At 37.5% G+C, this 22,933-nt stretch overlaps 1 protein-coding gene across 4 annotated transcripts in view; it reads right to left on the reverse strand.

Annotated features, from left to right (window-relative positions):
• ATL2 (atlastin GTPase 2) overlaps positions 1 to 22,733 on the reverse strand; it is a 56,031-nt gene extending 33,298 nt beyond the window's left edge. Inside the window, exons 1-2 of one of the 4 annotated variants that reach the window (XM_019647836.1) lie at positions 22,571 to 22,733; positions 744 to 988 (exon numbers count right to left, since the gene is read on the reverse strand). In XM_019647836.1, the coding sequence (XP_019503381.1) occupies positions 744 to 988; positions 22,571 to 22,685 (360 nt within the window). In that variant the 5' untranslated portion in view covers positions 22,686 to 22,733. Of the gene's footprint in view, positions 1 to 743; positions 989 to 21,908; positions 22,523 to 22,570 lie in introns of those variants that run through there. The other 3 variants (XM_019647837.1, XM_019647838.1, XM_019647835.1) reach the window with 3 other exon arrangements.
• Between the last annotated feature and the right edge of the window lie 200 nt (positions 22,734 to 22,933).

The following is a 22,933-nucleotide window of genomic DNA, read 5'->3' on the forward strand; positions in this document are numbered from 1 at the left end:
GTTATGAATCGTAATGTAAATATCTGATATACAGGATGTATTTTCATTGTTACAAATTGAACATAATTAAAGCATAGTGATTAATCACAGAAACAATATGTAATTATATATTGTGAAATATTTATTTCTAATTACAAATAAATGAAATTTTGTCTTGAAGCATAGAGGCAGAGGAGCGGTGTCTCGGTTCCTAAGACCATCGAAATTATGTGTTTTCCGATGGTCTTAGGCGACCCCTGTGAAAGGGTGATTCGACCCCCAAAGGGGTCGCGACCCACAGGTTGAGAACCACTGCACTATAAGGAACGGGACTGGATCTCAGAAAGTAACAGTCACTGTTACTTTACTCAATTAAGGTGACTTAATTGAGGAGAACAGGTATAATTTTACAAAAGTCTCTATCAGCCTACTTCACCTATTGTAAAGGGGAAGGTGTGAGGCAGTAACAGAGAGGGAGAGATGCACAGTATTTCAGTGACTTTAGAGTATACTCAGACATCTTGGATGAGGGCTACAATGCCTGGAACACAGATGCTCAATCATAGGTCCTATATGCAAAAAGGAATTATGGAGAATCAAGAGCTCAAATACATTACTGTCTTAACTGAGAACTCTTATCAGGAACTATATTTTTGTAAAATCAAAGCTACAGCTCTTACTGTTTTTTGTCTATTTTTTAACAAGATTGGTTAGTTGGTAGTTTGTTGTTTTTAACTGGGTTCAATTTAAAAGACACTATTCACCTTGTTATACATATATCTAAGCATGAAGTCCAGTAGAAATGATTTCCCTTTACGAAAAGCTCCTGCCACAGATACCACTACAATGTTAAGGTCACGAATGTGCTCCTGTAGCAATATCTGCTCCAAAGCTTCTTCATCAAGCTCAAAGTTATGGTCATCTTCATGAGCAAGAACAATCTGTACTGGACATGGTTTCTTCATAACCTCATCAGAGTTTACTAGGTCATCATCTTCATAATTCTCATCTAGAATAAAAAAAAGAAACATTTTAATTCCTGCATTACAAACTTATCCTAAAGGGTCACAACTAAAGCAAAATTTCAAATAACTTCTCACACGACCTCTCCACCCCCCATATGATCACTTGAAAATAGTTACAAGTGATGTTCAAGTAAGTACATATTAGATTTCTCATTCCCTCTATAATAGGATCAAGAATACTGGTTAAGATTTCCCACTATATATACAGATAAGCAGCAACACTAAGTATGGCCTCTATCTCAATGAAGTCTTTGACAGCTAAATGTGAACAGCAGCTGTTCCAGTAGCTGTTCCTGAGCACTGCATTATTCTATAACAACTTTTGCTGCTATATGCACACAAAAGCTAGTTGGAGGTGGGGGAGGAAGATTGATTTCACCTAATAATTCATATTCCAATTTCCCTTGTAGGCGTCACCTGGAAATTACTCCAAGTTACAAAGATTAAAATACATATGAAATGTAAACATTTTTCATTCTGAACCTTGAAGGACTAAGTTAAGGTCCTAAGAAAGCTCCAAAAATGACACTTATGTTAAAGCTAACCAGTCCCTAATTAATAAGAGTAACCCAATAGTACAGCTTCCCATTTTAAAGCAAAGCACAGGATTAATAGTTTGTTTTAGTGGAAGACAAAGAAGAATGGTCAGTGAGGTGCAGAGTTATAACTTAAAGAGTTTCATGTGCCGCTGGGGCTCTTTTTAACCAAACACCACAGCCACTACTTCAAAATTACATAGCTCCCAAACGGCCACATAATCTCTTCCTTTGTTCACCCAGCACACCAGATAACATTTGCAGAACTTTACTGAACAGTGATGAAGCAATAACTATAGAACGTGTAACAGCAGAGACAAATTTCTAAAGCTGAAGTTTCTGTTCTTTTAAAAAAAAAAACACCTAATAGCTATAGTTTCAGAGGCTATGTAGCATGTCTGGCTTTCTTCCTTTCTTGATCCCATGTAACAAGTTGCTCCTGGCGGACTTACCGTCTCCCACATTTTTAATGTTTATCAGCATTTTTAAGAGATTCTCCCCTTGAGCCTGTCTACTAAGTGCCAGTTTCCAATCTAAGAAACATACAGTATCTACTGTGTTCAATGCAATGCAGTCCCTCCTCTCCCAGGAGACAGCCGGTCCACTGAGGAGTGAGTGGTACATTATTAGTCAACAGTGTGACAATACCTTTTCCAGATTACCACTATTCTCAGAGCAAAGATTACATACCTACATTAATGAATTTTTCATCTCTTTACAGAAAAAAATCTAGCTTATTTGATTTGCAAAACCCTTACCTCCACATCACAAGGCACCTTTAACTGTACATAGCAAAATCAGCACTACTTCACAATGTGCTGCAAACAGTGACAAATACAATATAAAGAGCAAGCAATTTCACAGGACAATCTTTGAACATAAAAGCAATCAATATTTAATTAAAGAGGATGTTATCACTGCCTCTTTCAAAGGTATACAGATATAGCTAGGTATGCCATTTGAATGCACAAAAAAGTAAACTTTCCAGGAAAGGTGCAACACAGTTAAATTCCAATTTAATGTATCATTAGGTGAATCCAGATACATGACAAAAAATTTTATTATTTTATTAACTCAATATATCCAACGTATTTTCACTTCAACTCATAATCAATATTTTTTTTTTAATTGGGGAACTGGGAGGATGGGAACAGTGCTGGGGAATTGGGGGAAGGGGAACAGACAAGTTGCTGTTGTTTAGTTCTTCAATCTAGTTGTGGAGGACGTTGCTTCACTGGCCCAAGTTGGCACCATCATTGCGCTCTTCCCGGGCAAGGCAGATCAGTCACCGGTTTCTGGACGGCCTAGCACAGCAGCTGCTGGCCGCTCACACTGGCTGCTGGCTACACACGGTAGCCCATGGCAACCCACTGCATCAGGGGTTGCAGCCTACGCCATCACCGGCAACTCACGGCAGCCCAGCTCCTGGTTGAGCTGTTGTTCAGCATCTTAGCTGTAGAGGGCAGTGTCACTGGCCCTCATATGTGGGATCCGAACCGGGGCCCTCTGGCATCCCAAGCCAGTTCTTAACCATCACGCCACTCAGCCGGCCCTATAATCAATATTTTAAAATTAAGTTATTTAAATTCTTCTTTCAGTGTCTTTGAAAGCCACTGTGTATTTTATACTTACAGAGCATTTCAATTCAGACACTAAATGTTTATCAAAAAACACATGATCACTTAGATTTCACAAAATTTACAACTGAAAAAGTAGAATCATATATACAAATTGTCCCAAAGTTTTCCAAAAACTGAATCAAATATCAGAATTCATTTTCCATTCATATATGCATCCATATTGAGAAAACTTTAGTTTTTTTAAAATATAAATTAACTAAATTTTAAAATTCAGTTCTTTAGTCACACTCTTTAGCTCTCTAAAGATCATTTGAGAGGATGAGGAAGAGAACTGATTGGCACTGAAATGCAGTGGGAAGTTTTAAGTGCCATCACAAATGCACTGAAGAATTTTCCAGTAATGTTACCTGAAAGTTGAGAAGAAATTACTATTTGAGATCACTAACAATAACACAGAATTTTTCAGAAAGTGAATGCATTAGTAAAGTCAATAAAGAAAGAACAATGCATAATTTCAGAGCAACTTGACCTAATTGTTAGAATTTCACTTAAAGTAGTCGAGCAACACAGCACTTTAAAAGTGGAAAAGGAACCACTGAAAAACTCTTCTCTAACATTTGCTATTCAGTTATAGAGCATCAAGAAGGAAAATATGAACCAGACAATAATAACTTTGGATATAATTATAAGGTCTTTAAAATAATCTAGACCTCCTCTGTTGCTAAAGCAAATTCTCCCAGGAAAAGGGAGTATCCCAACTTGCCATTTCATCTTGCTCTTAGAAGGGCCTTAGAAGAGGCTCTAAGAAGCCTCAATTAATTCAGCCAATCTAGTTCATGAAGAAAAATTCCTTGGTGTACAGTGTCAGATCGGTAGTAGACTTGTTGGGGTTATCACTTTGTGAGAGATATAAATGTCTAATCATTATGTTGTTTTGTACATCTGAAGCTAATACTAAAAAAGAAAGAAAAATTCCTTAACAGGCTGTATTAATATTAAATAACAATATATTTATATGGGATATCTAGTTTATGTTCTTAATAAGTGTCTGTAAAATATCTGTCCAATTTTCTTTTCATTTATTTTCAAGATCAAGTATGATAGAGAATGAAACAGAGTTCCTAAAACAAAATCCCGATTAGAAATAACACACTTACAAGAACTAATGATCTGACTTAAGACTGTTTACCCAGGAATCAGTTTAGTAGTATCTAAGGTCCTCCATAAATAGAATCCAGGTAGTCTTCACTTCCTAAAAATGGGGACTTCAAAAAGGCAGCAATGCACAACGGTAAGTAAGACTACTGGGTGAAAAGCTTATGGGATAGATATAAGGGACACATCAACCCCTAAACCCCAATCAATCTTAACATTACAAAGAGACAATCAGACATTTTGTGGCTCCTGAGGTAGTGAATCAGGAAGCGCAGGACACCACCAATGATGTACTGGGTTATCGGAAGAGTCATGACATATTTTTTGTTTTTTGTTGCAAAAATGCGTTATGACTTTTCAGACAACTCAATTATTTCTGGGGAAAATTTTTTTAAAACATTAACCTGGTCAAGCCTCTAGATCCCACTTCAGGGAAGTAAACATAGGAGATGTTCCCCACCACCACAGAGATGGAGTCAGAAATTCCACTGGACAAACAAATCTGAACAAATAAATTACAAAAACAAGGGGGGGAAAAGGAGAACTTACAGAAAAAAGATGTAAGAGGCATATCAACCAAACGCAGTGTGTGGTCCCTATTGAAGCAAATCAACTATAAAAATTTTGAAACAATCAGGGAAATATAAACTCTGGATATTTGATAGCAAGAGATTATATTTTCTAGTGTGATAATGGTACCATGATATGTTTTTAAAAATCTTTAATATTTAAAGACATAAAACATTTATAAAATCCTCTATCTGCTTCAAAATAATCCGGTGGGAGACTAGCTATGGGAGAATAGATATAATAAAGAGGCCATTATATTGACAACTGCTGAATCTGGGAGACGTGTCTACCTGGTTCCTTATGTTGTTGTTTTCACTTCTGCACATATTTGAACAATTTCCATAATAGAAAGTTTTTTTAAGTAGTGAGCCTAATAAAGAGGCTACCCTAAGAAACTCATATAATCAGTTGGCCAACTAAAAGAAGGTACTCACTCTTTAGTAGAGAAAACTGAAAAGAATCAAGTTTAAAATCAAATTCATTAAACACTTTACAAAGAAAACTTTGGGCCCAGATGGGTTCACTAGTGAATTCCACCAAATATTTAAAGAATTATACCAATTCTACACAGACTCTTACAGAAAAAAAAGAAGGGAACATTTTCCAATTCATTTTGTGAAGCCAGAATTATTACCCTAATATCAAAACCAGACAAAGATTACAAGAAAACAAACTACTGACCAACATCCTTCATGACAGATATAAAAATCATTAATCAAAATACAGTATTCAGGGCCGGCCGAGTGGCGCGTTGGTTAAGAGCTGGCTTGGGACGCCAGCTCTGAGCAGCAGGGCCCCGGTTCGGATCCCACATTAGGGCCAGTGACACTGCGCCCTCTACAGCTAAGATGGTGAGCAACAGCTCAACCTGGAGCTGGGCTGCCGTGAGTCGCCAGTGATGGCGTAGGCTGCAGCCCCTGCTGCAGTGGGCTGCCATAAGCTACCCTGAGCAGCCAGTGTGAGCTGCCAAGAGCTGCTGTGAGGGGCCGTCCAGTGGCTGGCGACCGATCTGCCTCACCCAGGAAGAGCGCAATGATAATACCAACATGGGTCAGTGAAACGACGTCCTCCACAACTAGACTGAAGAACAAAAGGACAGCAACTTGTCTGTTCCCTTCCCCCAATTCCCCAATAAAATCTTTTTTAAAAAAAATATAGTATTCAGAATATATAAAGAACTGCAACTCAATAAGAACAATTCCATTTTAAAATGGGCAAAAGATTTTAACAGACACTTCAAAAAAGATATATGAATAGTCAATAAGCACATGAAAATGTACTCAACACCATCAGATGTTAGGGAAATATAAATCAGTACCACAATGAGATACCACTACATGTTCACCAGAATAGCTAAAATCGACAAGACTGACAGAAGAGTTTGTGGGCAACGACTGGCACATATAGTATTTCTGGTAAGGGTATAAAATGATACAACCACTTTGAGAAACTTTCTGGCAATACCCTATATAAAGTTAAACACCCTTACCATACAATCAGCAATCACATTTCTAGGTACTTAAAAGAGAAATTAAACATATGACAACAAAAGGCCTGAACACAAATGTTCACAGCAGCTTTATTCATAATGGCCATAAAGTGGAAGCAACCTAAATGTTCATTTATTGGAAAATGAATACATTGTATTAAATCCATACAATGGACTACTACTTGGCAATGAAAAGGAAAAGATTACTGAAATACAGTCTAAAAAGCATTATACTAAGTGAAAGAAGCCACACGGAAAATACTGTACTGTGATTCAACCCTAAGAAAAGCAAATCTACAGTAACAGAAAGCAGATGAGTGACTGCCAGGAGCTGAAGGTAAAGGAAGAGAACTGACTAGTGTAATGGACTGAATGTTTGTGTCCCCAAATTTATATGTTGAAGCCCTAATCTCCAACCTGATGGTATTTGGAGGTGGTCCCTTTGGGGGACACTTAGGTCATGAGGGTGGATTAAATGTATGGGATTACAAAGAGACTTGAGAGAGTTTATCTCTCTCTCTACCATATGTGGATACAGCAAGAAGACAGTCATCTGCAAAACAGAAAGAGGACTCTCACTATTGCACTGTGTTGTACAGCTGAAACTAATGTTTAAAAATGTGTATTTCACAATAAAAAATAAAATGTAAAAAAAAAAAAAAAGGAAAGAAAGAGGGCTCTCATCAGACACCAAATCTACTGGCACCTTGATCTTGGACTTCCCAGTCTCCATAACTGAGAAATACACATCTGTTTAAGCAACCCAGTCTATGGTAATTTGTTGTAGCAGCCCAATCTAAGACAACTATAAAGGGATACAAAGGGACTTTCTGAGATGGTGGAAATGTTCTGCTGGTGGTGGTGCTTACAAAATTATACCTTTGTCAAAATTCGTCAAGCTGTACTCAAAAATCAGTGGACTTTATATAAATTATTTCAGTAAGGCAGATTTTGAAAAAATCAAATCCAACCTATTCCTCTTGGCACTTTCACTTGCTAAATGAGAGGATAAAGCAATACAACCAAATTATTAATCATTTTCCAGAAAAAACATATTTTAATCACTATTGTCCCCTTCAAGGATAATTGCCCATGAAGGTTATATTCCAGTGTGCTGAAAAACTGGGGCTGTCCATCAATTCTGACACTATTCAAATTCAATTTAAAATATTTTCTCTTAACCTGAATTCAGGACCTGCAAAAGATAATTTTAAGTGTCTCCAATGGTAATAAATTTACTCCTTTGTGAATGAATTCCTGTGACTCCAGCACTTCATTATGTCAAAATATTTTGTTTAAAAAATAAAAAGGTATTATAAAGTTGCCAATACTTTTTTCCTAAAGAACTCAAGAGATAGCCTTTTATTATTGGGGAGGGATTATTTTTACTCCTACAAGTGTTTTAAGATTAAGCATCAATTGAAAATGCATACGCTTCCTAGAATACATATGTCAAGACACACAAGGGCATTCAAGTTCTAGTACATCAGAGCCTCGAAAAACGTTTCATTTAACATTGTTTCATTATAATGTTGATGAGAAAAAATATATATCCATTCCAGGTGGGGGCCCCTGTGTGGAGTTTGCCCATTCTCCCCATATCTGTGTGGGTTTTCTCTGGGTACTCCTGTCTCCTCCCACATCCCAAAGATGTGCCTGTTAGGTGAATTGGTGTGTCTACACTGTCCCAGTCTGAGTGAGTGTGGGTGTGTGTGAGTGTGCCCTGTGATGAAAGGGCGTCCTGTGCAGGGTGGGTCCCACCTTGTGCCCTGATCTGCCAGGATAGGTTCCAGCCACCATCGACCCTGAACTGGAATGTGCTGAACTGGAATGAGAGGGTTGGAAAATAATAATCTTGTTTTTATTACTCTTTTTTTAAATGTATATATGGCTCACATCTATTTCAATGTTTAATATTAGAAGTGTTTAGGGTCTTTCTTTAGAAGTTTGGTGATGTTTTTGTGACCAGAAATATGCGGTAGGAGCTTAATTCTTGTTTATATCAACTAGCCTATGGTGAATGTGTTTTCGCTGTATGTCTTTTCACTGCAGTTCCAAGAACATATCAACATTAAATGAGGACTCACTGTACTTAAAAGTAAATCTAATACATCACTCACAGGGGTTTTGGGCATTATACAGCAAAACTCACTCATTTTAAAGATAAGGAAAACACATGACTAGCCAGACCACTGTTGAAGGGTCAAGTCTTATTTATTTAGTGTTATTTCCTCTACAGCAGTGCTTCTCAAACTTTTAACATGCATATGAATGACCTGGGTGGGGAGCTTGTTAAAATGAGTATTTTGATTCAAGGTGGAGACTGAAACTGCACATTTCTAACTCCAACGTATCAACACCGCTGGTCCTCAGAAAATAACACAGCACCAAGGATCACAATATTTTACAGGTGTTTAGTATGTAAGTATCATTCATTTTATTTTATTTCATGTAGTTTCTAGTGATGTTAAAGTTTTCACAGAAGAAAAAAGTTTTCAAGCTAAATTATAACCTTCCATTATTTCTAGGAGACTACTAACCAATCCATTCTAGCTGCTGAGGATTCCGAAAACAGGCAGGGTAAACATATGTTTTAATATGCTGACAAGATATATAGCTAGGGTTGAAAATTATTGGTCAGGAGTCATCAGTCACCTGGGCGAGTTTTATAGCAGTGCTGGGCTTCCCTCCCCGTGCCCGATAGATGCAGCCTAAAATACGAATATTGACAGACACAAACTTGGACTTCAATAAAATATTTTGTTGAAGGACAAGTGCTATTAGCTAATAATGTAATACAAAAAAAAAAGGTTTCAACTACGATATTTGCTCCTATAAATTAATGTTATTAAGAACTTTTAAAATTAAATAACAAAAAAAGAAAAAAGACAAAAGGAAGGAAAAAAAGAATTCATAAAGCTAAACTTATCTCATATAAAACTGGAAACACAGTGCAATGCAAAAATAAAAACTTAAAAGACTCCTGAAGAAGACCTATTAACGTCAGATATCAGGTATGTGGAGAAGGAAGAAATTTTACTCTACCCCTCTAGGTTCTTCCGGGTGATCTAATAACTAAAACAACATGAGAGATTAACAAGAGAAAATAATTAAATTTAATTATGTATACACAGACGAGAACCCCACATGCGAGAGGTTCAGAGGCAGAAGGGTAAAATGAGGTATATATGGATGGTATCCTGAGCCAAGAAATGATGCCCTGGGGCTTCCGAGGGGAGGGAAGTCATTGGCAGGATGATAAAAAGAACAGAAGTTCAGTAATTAGAAGTTTGCCCTGCCCTATGGACAGGTTATAAAATGTTTTCTCTGGTAATAACTCTTATTATGTATGGACAAGGACTCCAACATAGATTCTTCTAGATAGTTAAGGAGGGGCAGAAGTTTCTCCTGAACCTGAAGAGTCTCAACTGCCTTCAGCTGCAGCTCAAAATAATCCACAGGCCAAAGTGGCACATCTTGGGGAGGCCTGTTCTTAGCCCCTTCAGATGCTTTCCCCCACTAGCTTTGCCACTTGGGCCAACAGGACCATCCTACATTACCAAGCTTTACAAACGCTTTTCAAGAGTATATAATGTAGTTCATTTCCTTCCTTCATTACTATCAAATCAGAAGATAAACAAAGAGTTGTTTTCCTATAAGATGCACATACTATTTTCCACTTGAAATCTGTTTCCATAGCAACCAACACTGACGTAATAGAATTTTTGCTGTTCCCATTTAAAGAATACTGAGTCATAAAAATGCCTTTATGCATTTATCTAAATGGATGAAGAAAAATATAAAATAGATTACAAATGTATATACTCAAAGTATTTTCCCAAAGCTTATCAGCAAATATTAACCAGTTATTTTAATGCATACACTTGAATATAAGTGTACTTGGAGATAAAAAATTTTCAACTAAAGAAATTTAAATTAGGTATTTTAAATGAGGTTGGAGTTTATGAAGTCAATTTTGTTGGCTAGTTAAGAGATGCTAAAATAAATAATGGCTCAAAGGACTCTAAGCAACAAGATAGAAATTCAGAAAAATTCTATTAGGCTCTGCAACTTCGAGTCCGCAAAAAGGTACTTCTATATTTTCCTCTGAAGAAAAAGTCTTGCAGAAAATCTCACCCAAGTCACCCCAAGGATCTTACATCTGCTTGTAAGGTACTTTGTTTTTTTTTCGGTGGTAGAGGGAATGTACTTTTGTTCTGTAGTTCAAAAATTTAAAGAATTAGAGTACACAGTACTGAAACTTTTTTAATTTTTAGGTAGCTTGTTTTACATGCTCGAGGAATTCTTACACATGTGCACAGGAAGAAAAGAGACAAGGCTCCTTATTCCCTGAAGTATTGTTTCTAACAGCAAAAAAAAAAAATTTGGAACCTAAATATCCATGGATAAATAAACCCAGAAATAGTCACAGAAGTGAAATTAATGAATAAGATCTAAATATGCACACATGGGTAAACTTCAAAACCAATGTCAAATGTAAAAAAAAAAAATCAAGCCAAAAATACATAGTTTAAGCCACTTACTAAAAAAAAACCTTTTTAATTAAATTTCTTGGGATGACAATGGTTATAATTACATAGGTTTCAAGCGAACAATTCAATAATGCATCATCTATATTTCACATTGTGTGCTCACCACCCAGTCAGTTTTCCTTTCATTACTATATATTTGACCGCCTTTACCTTCTTCTACCAATTTTAATATAGCACAATACTATATATTTTTATGAAAAAACATAGATATAAGACTATTTTAAAACCAGGAAACATTTATACCACTTCAAGATAGGTGTATATCTATGGAGGGAGGGAAGAGAAGAGAAAGCTATTGGGAGAACCCTTCAACTGTACAGTAACATTATTTCTCTTTAAAAAAAGGATTCTAAATAAATATGGTAAATAGTATGTATTAGATGTATAAAATGGATACTTGGGCTTCTACTATATTTTTCTGTCTTTTTATAAGTTTGAAGCCATAGAAGGAGACTCATATCAGTCCTCATTTTTGAATGATCCTTATCATTTAAAATAAATCCTTGATATCAGCTCATCTATTCTTATGAGTAAAACATGACAAGTACAGATTATATGTGGGTTTAAAGGGTTTGATTTTGTTTGGGAGAGATGGACTCACAAACATTTAGTATCTGAGATTTCTAGATCCTTAAAGCTCTGGATTAAACTGGATTTTTAAACAAAAATATATAATAACCAAAATAATCAAAATTACAGATACAACTCTTCCTTGACAGATCAACAGGGAAAAAACTATTTGCTACAGAATGGACAATTCATCTGTAATTTAATTATACATGGGCCTACAACTGAGTTACACGGTCAATATTTAATTAGCCACAGCCACCATAAAACAGTGAGTCCCACACAGCTAAAGCTTAAGAATCACCTGGGTGGCTTGTTTAGAATACAGATTCTTGGGCCTCATCTCCAGAGCTGATACAGAGGATCGGGTGTATGGGGTCCAGTAACTTACATCTGTAACAAGCACCCCATTAATAACCACCAAGGTAATTTTTATCCAGGGGATGAAAGGACTACAAGCAGGGGTGAATAAGCCTTCAATCCTCAATAAAGATTCACTGAACACCAACAACTTGGTTCTAAGAACTGCAGATTCAGTAGGAAACAAAATAAACAAATAAAACAATCCTGCCCTTAGGAGTTTATTACATCCTAAAGATGAGGAAATAGAAAACAAATATATGACATCAGCTGGTGTTAAGTGCTATAGAGAAAAAATATAAAGTAGGTTAATGGCATTGGAAGCAGGAGTTGCAATTTTATAAAAGAATGGTCAGTCAAGCAAGGCTTCTCTCTAAGACATTTGAGCAGAGAACTGAAAGCAGCAGATATCTGAGAGAAGAGGTGAAGACATTATTAGCAACTTTCTGATTCCTGGAAATAATTTACTATATGATATAATTTTAACTGTTGTACCTTTTACTATAGAAGAAAAAACACTTATTTAGTTATTTAGAGTGCTTACTCTGTGCTAATAACCATATTAATCCTCAAAATCACTTTGTGGAGTGGCATTGCGTTGTTTGTATAAAGGATAGTGAGGCTCAGATTAAGCAATTTGCAAGGAAATACATTTCGTAAGTAATCAAATAAGGATGCACACCAGGTCTCTGAAATAGTCAATCCACCATGTTCCAGCTTTGCCAAATGAGCATGTGTGTTGAATAAATTCAAAGCTGAATTCTTAGGTGTTCAAGATTTCCAGAAAACTAAAAGTTACCAAAAATATAATTTATTAACAGAAAGGAGAGGGGTATATGTCTCATCTTTGTAACAAATCCTGGCATACGGCTATTTTTCCCTTTACTTTTTCCAAAAATTTTCTTGTCAAAACTTATTTATACAGTCAGCATATCATTTATACAGTCCCCCAACATTTGGGAAACAATTATTTTTTCTTCATAAGCTTTCTTGAAGAGCAAGTTTTAAGCTGCAGACTTTTAAAATATTAAGATGGAATAAAATTACATACACACACATATATATGTAAATAAATGTGCAACACATTGTTTCATTTTCGTTGACACAATACTTGGTAAGCCTTGACACAATGCTTGGTATGCTACTCAAGTGTCATGAATAAGTGAGAAAGGTTCCCCACCCTATCTACTTCAAGCCAGTAATTAGAGAGCAAGGCACTATTCTAGACACTAGAGAAGTACAATTTACTAATAATAGTTCTAACTCTCAAAGTTCTAACACAAACAAGCATAAAAGGTCAGTATAAAGAAAGTGCTATATTAGATTATTTAAAGGAGGGTTATTAATGAAGCCATTCAGGAGAAGGCTGCAACTATCTGAGCCCTGAAAATAAGATTAAGGCTAACCTTAAAAGTTTAGGCTAATAGTGCTGGGCATTGTCATGAGGAGCCCCATGGAAAATTTTGAAGGGAGTGATAGGATCAAAGCTGTGTTGCAGAGATAAACTGAAAGTGATGAGTGAGTAAGAACTGTAATGAGAGTCTAAAAACAGGGAAATCAGATATAAGGCAACTGGAAGAGACTAAGTATAAGCCCAAAGTCAGGAGGTGACAGTAAAAATGGAAAGCGATGCATGCAAGAGCTAGTTAGTTCTTCAACATTCTTCTTTGGACTATGCAACAGATAACACTAAGTTATTCCATGTTTTTTATAAGAGGCATTCTCTTTTCTTACCAGCGTTTAAAGTGACAATGCAATAAATTTCCACTACAAAGCTTTGTAACACAGGGATCAGGAATCCATCAAAACCAGAGGTTTCCTTGACTCCCTTTTTGGCCCAAAAATGAACTCTACAGTAAGTTAAAACATATTAAGCCCATTGAAGAGCTATTGAAATTTGTGATAAACAGGACAGAAGTCATTAAAAAAAAAATACACACAAGGACCCAAGCTTAAATTTTGTCATTTTCGTGACAAATCTCAAATAGGTATCTATCTATCTCAGATAGGTATCTATCTGCCAAGACCCTGGAAATAAGACACAAAGTTCCATTCTGCCACAACTCTCTACCTCAGATGACTCGTTAAAGCAGTTTTTTTTTTTTTAAAGAAAAGTATACACTCAAATCCCAAACTTGGCTCAATACAGGCAAAATTCCTACTAAGAGAGAAGCTGTAAAAACAAGGAAAATAATTCCAAAAATAGACAAATAAACATCCTTCCAGCTAGATAAAATGTGACTAATTTGAAAAAACAAAAGGGATAAGAAAGTCAAAGGTTCTCACTTTTATCGGTTATCTAGTTTGGCAATTTTAGAATACATGTCAGAGTTTCTTGTGGTAGATAAATACACATGCTCAAAAACAGGGGCGAGAAGGAACACATTTCCATAGTTTTTAATAAGTCACATTTGGGGCTATTCAGGCAGTTTTTTCAGGAATTATCCAGTTATTTAAATCATTTCTTTGCTGTACTTGGCTACAGAAAAACAGCACATATTTCTTTTTTTTTATTACATATGCTCTAACATCATTTGATCTTTTAAATTGATTCTATCTAATTGCTTTTAAATACTTTTTTAAGCATCCCTTTTAGAAAAATTCTTAGAAAGGAGGGACAAGTGCTGAAACTATTTCGTAAAAAGCTTTCTAACATACTGCCTATCTTTTTCATCTTCAAACATGTGGTATATCCTACACTCTGCTCTCTAAGACCCACCCATTCTTCAAGGTCCTTCTCCATGAAGTCTTCCTCGACAACACTAGCACAGTAATTTCTACTTCTGAAATTATAAACTTAATGATAAACTTTAATCACAAATATGCCTAAGGTCTATCTGATCTCCATCTACATGAAAGCTTAGAACAGAGGTCTGTTCCACACTTTTCTACAGTAGGTATTCATTACAAGCAACTGAAAAGCCCTTTTATAAGGTAGGTGCTCAATATCTCAACTGATAACATCAAAGGAAAAAAGCTAGTTCTTTGTCTAAGTATGGTCCTCAATCAGCCTGCCCTCCTGCACCTCTTCACTCCCAAAAGAAAACTAATCCCAGCCCCTTCAGATTCTCCTTTACCCTGAAGAGATGATAACTTTCTTTGTATATTCAATACATGCCAAGTGCTTTTAAGACATTATCTTTTAATCTTAAACTTCTAAAGTAGGTTTTTTTTAGTTAAGAAAACTGATATTTGGTGGTGGTGGCAATTTGAACCCAGCTCCTAAGCTTGGAGCTTCTACCACACTGCTGGACAATGAAGCGCATGTCCATACTGAGGCATTAAAAAAGAGACAGAAATAACCAACTGATAATCTCAGAAAGAATTTAAAATCGTTTAAAAATATTTTTATTAAAAAAAAAAAACCTCCAGTAGCATACCTAAAGATTCAGAAGAGACTAACACGAAGTTAATAAATTGAAAAGTTGCCAATTTACTTAAGAAAAACACTCACATGGAACCATTTTAAATGTTTTTAAACATACTCTTCTCCAAAAAAAAAAACCCCACAAAATTAAAAAGCAAATATGAAAAGAATTTCTTGTATGCAAAAGACCTTTTACAAAACATAAGAGAAACAGTGAGATGGTCAAAGAATACAAAAATGCAGCTAATAGAAAGAATTCACATCCAGTTATGTTAAAATTTCAACATCAACTGTAATAAAAAAAATGCAAATGAAACAGTACATCCCTATTTTTACCCAGGTGTTGCTATTTATTTTAAAATAACACCCACTTGTAAAAAAAGATATTTGTAAACAAGCACAAACCTAATCCTAAAGGGAGACAGAATAAATGGATACAACTTTTCTAAATGGATTTGATGTGTGGCTTCAGTTTTGAAAATGTACATGCCATTCGACCTAGAAATCTAACTTTTTTTGGGGGGGAGGGGACAGGGATTATTAGGGAACAGTGTGTTTTTCCAGGACCCATCAGCTCCAACTAGTTGTTTCAATTGAGTTGTGGAGGGAGCAGCTCAGTGGCCCATGCGGAGATAGAACCCTCAACCTTGGTGTTATGAGCACTGCGCTCTAACCAACTGAGCTAACAGCCGCGGAGCCCCCCACACCCAGGGAAATCTAATTGTTATGACCTTATCTTAAAGGTCAAAGATTTATCTACAAAGATATTCAGTCAGCATTATTCACAAGAAATAACCCCATATCCAAATGACCGATTTACCTTATTTTGCCATGTATAATGCACACTTTTTTGCCCAAATTTGTAAGAGAAAAATAAGAGAGAAAAATAAGTATGTGCATTATACATGGGTAGTACTAATTCCATATCTATTAAATGTTTTTAATTCTTTTATTTATGCTTATGAGTAGAAATCAATGATATCCGTATGCAAAAAAATACCCTGGAATATGAAAATCGGTTTTGTTGGCACTTATGAAGAGCTTGCAAGATGAAGGGTTCTTGGCCTTCTATGATGCGTAAATATCATAAATTTGTTACCAGTACATAAAATTTCTTGTACCTTTTATCTGTTCTTGTGTTTTGTAATTATTTGTTCATAAAATTTCTTGTACCATAATATGTTAAAAAATAAATGCTAAAATTCCTTTATACAAAAAACAAGTACCTAAATGTAAACAAATAAAAATTTGAATTAAAAATTAAAAGAATTTTTTTCCCTGAAAGTTTGGGTCAAAACGTGGCTGTGCATTACACATAGGAGAACATTATCCACAGCAAAATATGGTAAGCAGTTCTTATAAAATCATGTTGCAAAGATTAATCACACAGGGAAATACAATATGAAATGAAAAAGTAAATTACAGTAAGATCCCAATTTAGGAAAAATTAAATTATTCATTTACAAAAGGATATAAACTAACTTAAAGGCAATAAATTTCTATCTTAATATCCAGTTGTAAGACATTTGGCATCAGCTACATCATTGAACCCTCCCTTCACCTTCTAGCCTATTTTAGAATTTGAGAAACAATATCCAAGTGCACTGCCCTTTTCCTGCAAGAAAAAGCCTCTCAACTCTACACAAAAAAATTCACATAGCCAATTCATACTGTCATATCTATTTTAAAATAAAGAGCTGATGAAAAGAAAATAGCGATTTCTCATACCTGATTAATAATTGTCTTCAAAAAAAATGTAAGAACGAAGGTGATTTTCCTACCAAAATTTCTCTCCAAAATATTCAAAAATCACCCCATTCTGATAAAAGTGAACTTAATCTAACTTTTAATATCTCATAAACCCATTCATTCAAATATGAAAAGAACAGCTTCTTTAGTGTGCCAATTTCACCCCCTTTAAAGGGTTTCTTTTATGGAAGGCTTTAAAGCTTCTAAAGCGCCTTCATAGATTATTATCTATTTAATAAAAAATTTTTTAAAGATTTGTAAGTTTGCTAGGGTAAAATATTAACCACCAGGAAGGAAAAAAAAAAATTATTACTGAGCTAGTATTAAAATCCAAACCTCCATTCTAAATCCATTCTGAAGGTCATAGGAAGTTTATATAACTCAAAAGACCTTAGTTAAAATAAGTATGTTCTAATCTAATCACTACCCATGACTTTACTATAAATGATTACATGAAAGGGGGGAAAAAAGCTTTTTATGAGATCATGATTAATCAGTGCTATGACTCTACCATAAATGATTACATGAAGGCAAAAAAAGCTTTTTAAGGGAGTCACGATTAGTGTGGTTTCAAGTCAATCATTTTTTTAGGCATTCTTGTGCATAACAGATGCAAGTTAGATTCTGCACATTTACTGTTTGAAAAAACCAATACACTCTACTTGGAAATTGCCATGACATTAACTAAAAAATTAATTCATACTAAATCCTGTAATTGACATAAACAATTTTAGAAGACAATTTTGCCACATGATTAAGTGATTCTCTAAAATGCAAGTTTATTAAAATGAAGATAGCTGAGAAGCATGAATGTTTACTTTTATCTTATAAAAACTGAACAATGGCCTTTTAAATCACCTATTTTACAAATTAATTTTTAGTTCAAAGTCTCATCTTAAAGTAACCACGCATTATAGTAATAACTACCATCAACAGAATGTTTGCCAATGGGTTAAGCATTTTTATCACACTTTTAATACTCACAATAACCCTAATCATGAATGAATTATCAGCATTTTACAGATAAAGTTAAAATTTTACCCACCACCCTTGCCCAAACTAAACCTTTGTCCACATTACAGAAAAAAAGAAAATTAGAAGAGATTTTGATTGCAAATATAGACATATAAATAATCACAACTAGCCAAATTGGCACTTCTTACATATATCTAACTGTTGTCTTCCACACAGCTTTACAATTTACAACACTTGTGCCCTGTCATCTCATCTGTATCCCACAATAGCCGTTATGGGATTTGTATCACAACTATATGCGAGGGGCTTCAAGGCTCAGAGTTTAAGTGAGCCACTCAGTTTTCGATCCCTCATTCTTTGTCCACTACACACGCTAGCTTGCTTTTCTATGAGTAAAGAAACACTGCCTCCACAATCTAAGTATAATATTATGCAATAAAAAGATAAAATGTACTACCAAGCCTAGAAAAGCATCTTTCAACAGTTATCTACTTCACCAACAAATTATTAGTTACTGTTTATTTTGATGCTAATCATATAAATACAGGTTGCATGAATAATTTTTACTGAACTAGTATGTTAGCAAGGGGGTCCCCTGGATTCTACTTGTACTAGCCAAAAGACTAAAACCAACGTCAGTCAGAAGTGCATACTATCTCCTTGGGAATACAGAGGATGTATAAATGAGTCTTTCATGACTTAACAGTAGTTTCTAACACATATCAGCTGCCCATAAAACCAACTACCTTATAGCCTTTGCTCCAGAGTAGGTAGTGAGGGTGGCTACTTTTGTGTACACATTTCTACAAAAACCTACACCAAGTTTCAAAAATGTGTACACACAAACACACAGAGATATGTTTACCAGTAACTTGGAAAATGATTTGTAAAATAGTTACCTTGGCCTGGCACTTCTGAACACTTCATTCTTCTCAATGCCCACAACAAGCAAAATTGTTCTACTTCATTACTTCTATAATATCCACCTTTTCCCTTCCTACTTTAATAAAATCTCCCCCTCTACTTAGTGACTTGCCCCATCTTTACTTTTTAACTGCCCCCTTCTCATTAGTAAGATTTCAGACTTCATTCATTCAACAAAGTTTTACCCAGTCATCTCTAATTACATGTGATAATTTTCAATGGAGAGAGGCCCCTACCAACCTCCAAGTCTGGTGAGGAGCAGTAAGAGCGCTCCTGAGTAGTTTCCGTGACTGTAGACAAGTCACAATCACTCCCTCCAATGGGAATAACTTCATTCCTTCACAGGAAGGTTTTAGGAAATAAAATCAAAGCAAGGTGTTCAAAGTGTTTTATAAAATAGCAAATAGATACTATCTTACTTCCATCATATTTTCCGGTTTGATGCTTTTTTTCTGCTATACAATTTAAAGCTATTAAAAAAAACCCTCAATCATTCTTCTGTGTGTAATAAGGAAGAATAAAGGACAGGAAGAAACTTACATGAGTAAGGAATTCATTGGGGGATCAAGTTCAACAAATCTATATTCACAACTATCTTCCATAAGTTAAATGATGCTCAGTAAAGTAAATAACACACCTGGGCTTTCAAAGGCCAATACGACTACACAATCAGACTACAGTACTTTAAAGAAGGAAAAAAAAGAAAGCTGTTTCCCTCCCTGCACCCACCCAAGAAAACCTCCTTCTGGAAAGCTGTAAATTACCATTACATCCCTTACACTTCTGGCTCTTAACTTGGAGAGCCTGCCAAAAGGCTTTACTTACAACTGTGTGTCAACAGGTCTTCCGGTTGAGCATAAACAATTTTTTAAAATATATATTCCTACTAAGTCTTTAAATTTTAAAAATGTCTTGACTTACAGCATCAAAAGGTTGAGTCTTCCAGGTACTCTCAGCAGCTGCTTAATATCAGACAGACGCACAGAGCACAATTTTGGAAAAGTTCTAACAATTTCAAGAAAGATACTTTCACTTGTGAATATTCAAAAACTTTATTCTACGGTTAAAACGCCTATAGTAAGCTAAAAAGGAATCCCAAAATAGGTGCACTTGACTTAAAGGCCAGAATCTCATTTTGATTTGTGGTTTATTTTCTTTATAATAATTTTTTTACTGTAAGGCAGCTCCTGCTTCCCCAAATAAAGAATTTAAAAGGATTTCAAAACATTTGACTAAATAGGTTTAATCAAATCCACAGATTCCTTTCATCCTACAGTCATTAAAAAGAGTGTTAGTGCTTTATAAAGCTCCTACATTCCTAAAAAGAGGAAGCATTTTTTTTTTCTATGCAGGAGTCGAACTGGCAACCTTGCTGTTAAGAGCGCACGCTCTATCCACTGAGCCATCCAGGTGGCAGCTCAGCTCACGGTGCAGAGTCCAGTCTTAGTTGGGGGCAGGCATAGCCCACCATCGAACAGGCAGTCTTGTCATTGGGAGCACGTGCTCTCACCAGCTGAGCCATCCTGCCACCTGTTGGCAGCTCAGCAGCAGCTCAGTTCGGGCTCAGCTCACTGGCCCATGTGGGAATCGAACCAGCGACCCTGTTGCTCAGAGCTTGCGCTCTTAAACAAACTGTTAACCAACTGAGCCACTCAGCTGGCCCAGGAAGCATTTTTCTTAAGAGACACAAAGCATCTTCCTAAGGCTAAACTACTGTGGTGGCACCTGATTCACCTCAGCTTATTAGCTCTCCAACTTTCCTTATTCAGAAAGCAGAGGGAGACAAAGAGTTTCTAAAATAGAAGAGTCCCTATTCATTCACAGCCTGTTTGCTGACTTACTTATAACACAAATATAACAAGTTTATTTGGCTTTTAATGTAGTAATGGCACAGCAAACCAGCAGGGAGAGGAACTGTTCTAAGCAGTCGTTTGATAGGAATGGCTATCAAATGTAGTCTAACTCCAACAAAACAAACCAAAAAAAGACTAAAATCTGTGAGTAGCAAACAGAGCATCTAATAAATGGTGATCCCTATTTATAAAGTCTTAAGAATCACATCTCTTCTCAATGTACCACAGCGTAAAAATTTTAATAACCATGCCTGAGTCATAAAGTTACACTACTCCTGATTAGGCAAGTACATAAAACACTTCGAAACTACATCTAATAGTTACTTTAAAAAGATAGATATAGATAGATGAGCGCGCGCGCGCGCACACACACACACACACACACACACACACACACACACCTTAGGGTCCTAGATTAGATAAATTAGATATAATTAGACAGATTAGACAAATTAGATAGAGGACACACATGCCTTAGAGTCCAAAAACGCGAAATTAATCCATCAGCATTCCAAAACAATTGCTTGAGAGATCCAACCAGAAGAGAGCTAAGGCAAAACCTTGTATCTCTAGTAGTATTTCCTACGTAAACAGTTCTGCCAAGTGCTTTGTTTGGTAGGCAATAATAAAACAAGCTTTATTTCCTTCTTTTTCCCTTTCCTAGTTTGTCATCACCTCTGACATATGCCCAACGTCCAAGGACTAACATGACTGATGAAATGTATTTCATATAAACTTTCCTATTAAAGTGAGTCTTCATGGTTAACACTTTATCAACGTGTTCTACATTTCATCTCACAAAATCAGATCGTGGAAAGAGAATTCTGAAAACCCAAGTTCATACTTAGTGTAGTTAACAAACTCTTACCTATGCCATGGCCGCATTTACCTAACCGTTAAGTTTTTACTATTTATAACCCTTTGAAAAACTTCATGCCTTTCAAGTACCATCAAAATTCTCAATCAGGATTTCATGCGTTCAACTCACACCACGGCGAAAAAGTATCAAATGCTAAACTCCTAAAAATAGGGGTGTTATCAAGTGAGAGGGACTCACAACACTCCGCTGCCAACGCAAAAGCGTCTTCGAGGGGGCAGCGGCTTTCCTTGTACACGTACAGTAAGAACTCAATTCAGCAAAACCCGGGAGCCAAGATCAGGTGACTTCACACCACAGACTAGTAAATGGCTCATAACACCAGTTTGACAACTAAATCTAGACTTGCCTCCTAGCCACGCGCAACGCGAGCGAAAAGGTTCAGGGCCCCAGACGGCGAGCGTCCGGGCACGGCTCTGGCCTGCGGATTGCGGTTCTCTGCTGGAAGGCTGTCTGGAGAGCTCTCCGACTTGGCAGCGAGGTGCCTGCTCCCCCTCACCCCCCGCGCGCTCCGCGTCCTCCTCCTCTGCGGGGCCCATCACGCCCCAGTTACCCCTTCCTCCCTTTCCGCGCGAGGGGCAGAGGGCAACCAGTGCCCGCTGGGTGACAGGTCGTCCTGCGGCGTCCGGGGCCTCTCCCTGACCGAGCCGCGCCGAGGCCGACCACCCCAAGCCCGGGTCTGCGGCCCCGGCACAAGGCCGCCCCCTCAGGTCGGGGCGGACGCGGCAGCGGCCACGCGGCGGACGGACAGGGGGGCCGGGCCGGGCGCAGAAGCGCGCGCCGCCCGTCCACCCGACAGCTGTGGGAGCGCGGCCCGCCCTTTCAGGCCGCGCGCGGCGGGAGCCCGGGGCACGGCGGGGACTAGGCCCGGCGGCCAGACGCGGCGGCGGGAGGAGAGCTGAGCCAGCCGCGGACGACGACCCCGCCGCCTGCGGCCAGTGCCCGCGAGCCCGAGCGGCCCGCGTCCCCTCCCCACCCGAGCACTGCAGCCTCCGCCCCGCCGGCCCGTACCTAAGAAGGTCGTGGAAGAGACGTGGTTAACGCCGCTGCCGGAGTCGCTGGTCCGCCGCCGGCGCCGCAGCCCCTGGTGCGGCTGCCTCCGCGCTACCTCGTCCCCCTCCGCCATCTTGTACCGATTTAAAATTAACTCCCCACTGACGTCAAACGCCGCCGCCGCTTTATCAACCTCCCGGGAGCCGGCGGGGCGCCGGCGGGTCCTAGCACCGCCCTCAGCCTGCTCCTCCCAGTCCTCCCCACGCCCTCCCCTGCCCCGCCCATCTGCGCCGGTGCTCCGCCTCCACCCGGCCGGCCAGCTGCTGGGCTTTCCTGGCCTTTCGCTTCTGGGAGGAATCCAAGTGTGCTCCCACCGCCACC

Source organism: Hipposideros armiger, unplaced genomic scaffold (assembly GCF_001890085.2).
Source record: "Hipposideros armiger isolate ML-2016 unplaced genomic scaffold, ASM189008v1 scaffold_116, whole genome shotgun sequence".
Lineage (NCBI taxonomy): Eukaryota > Metazoa > Chordata > Mammalia > Chiroptera > Hipposideridae > Hipposideros > Hipposideros armiger.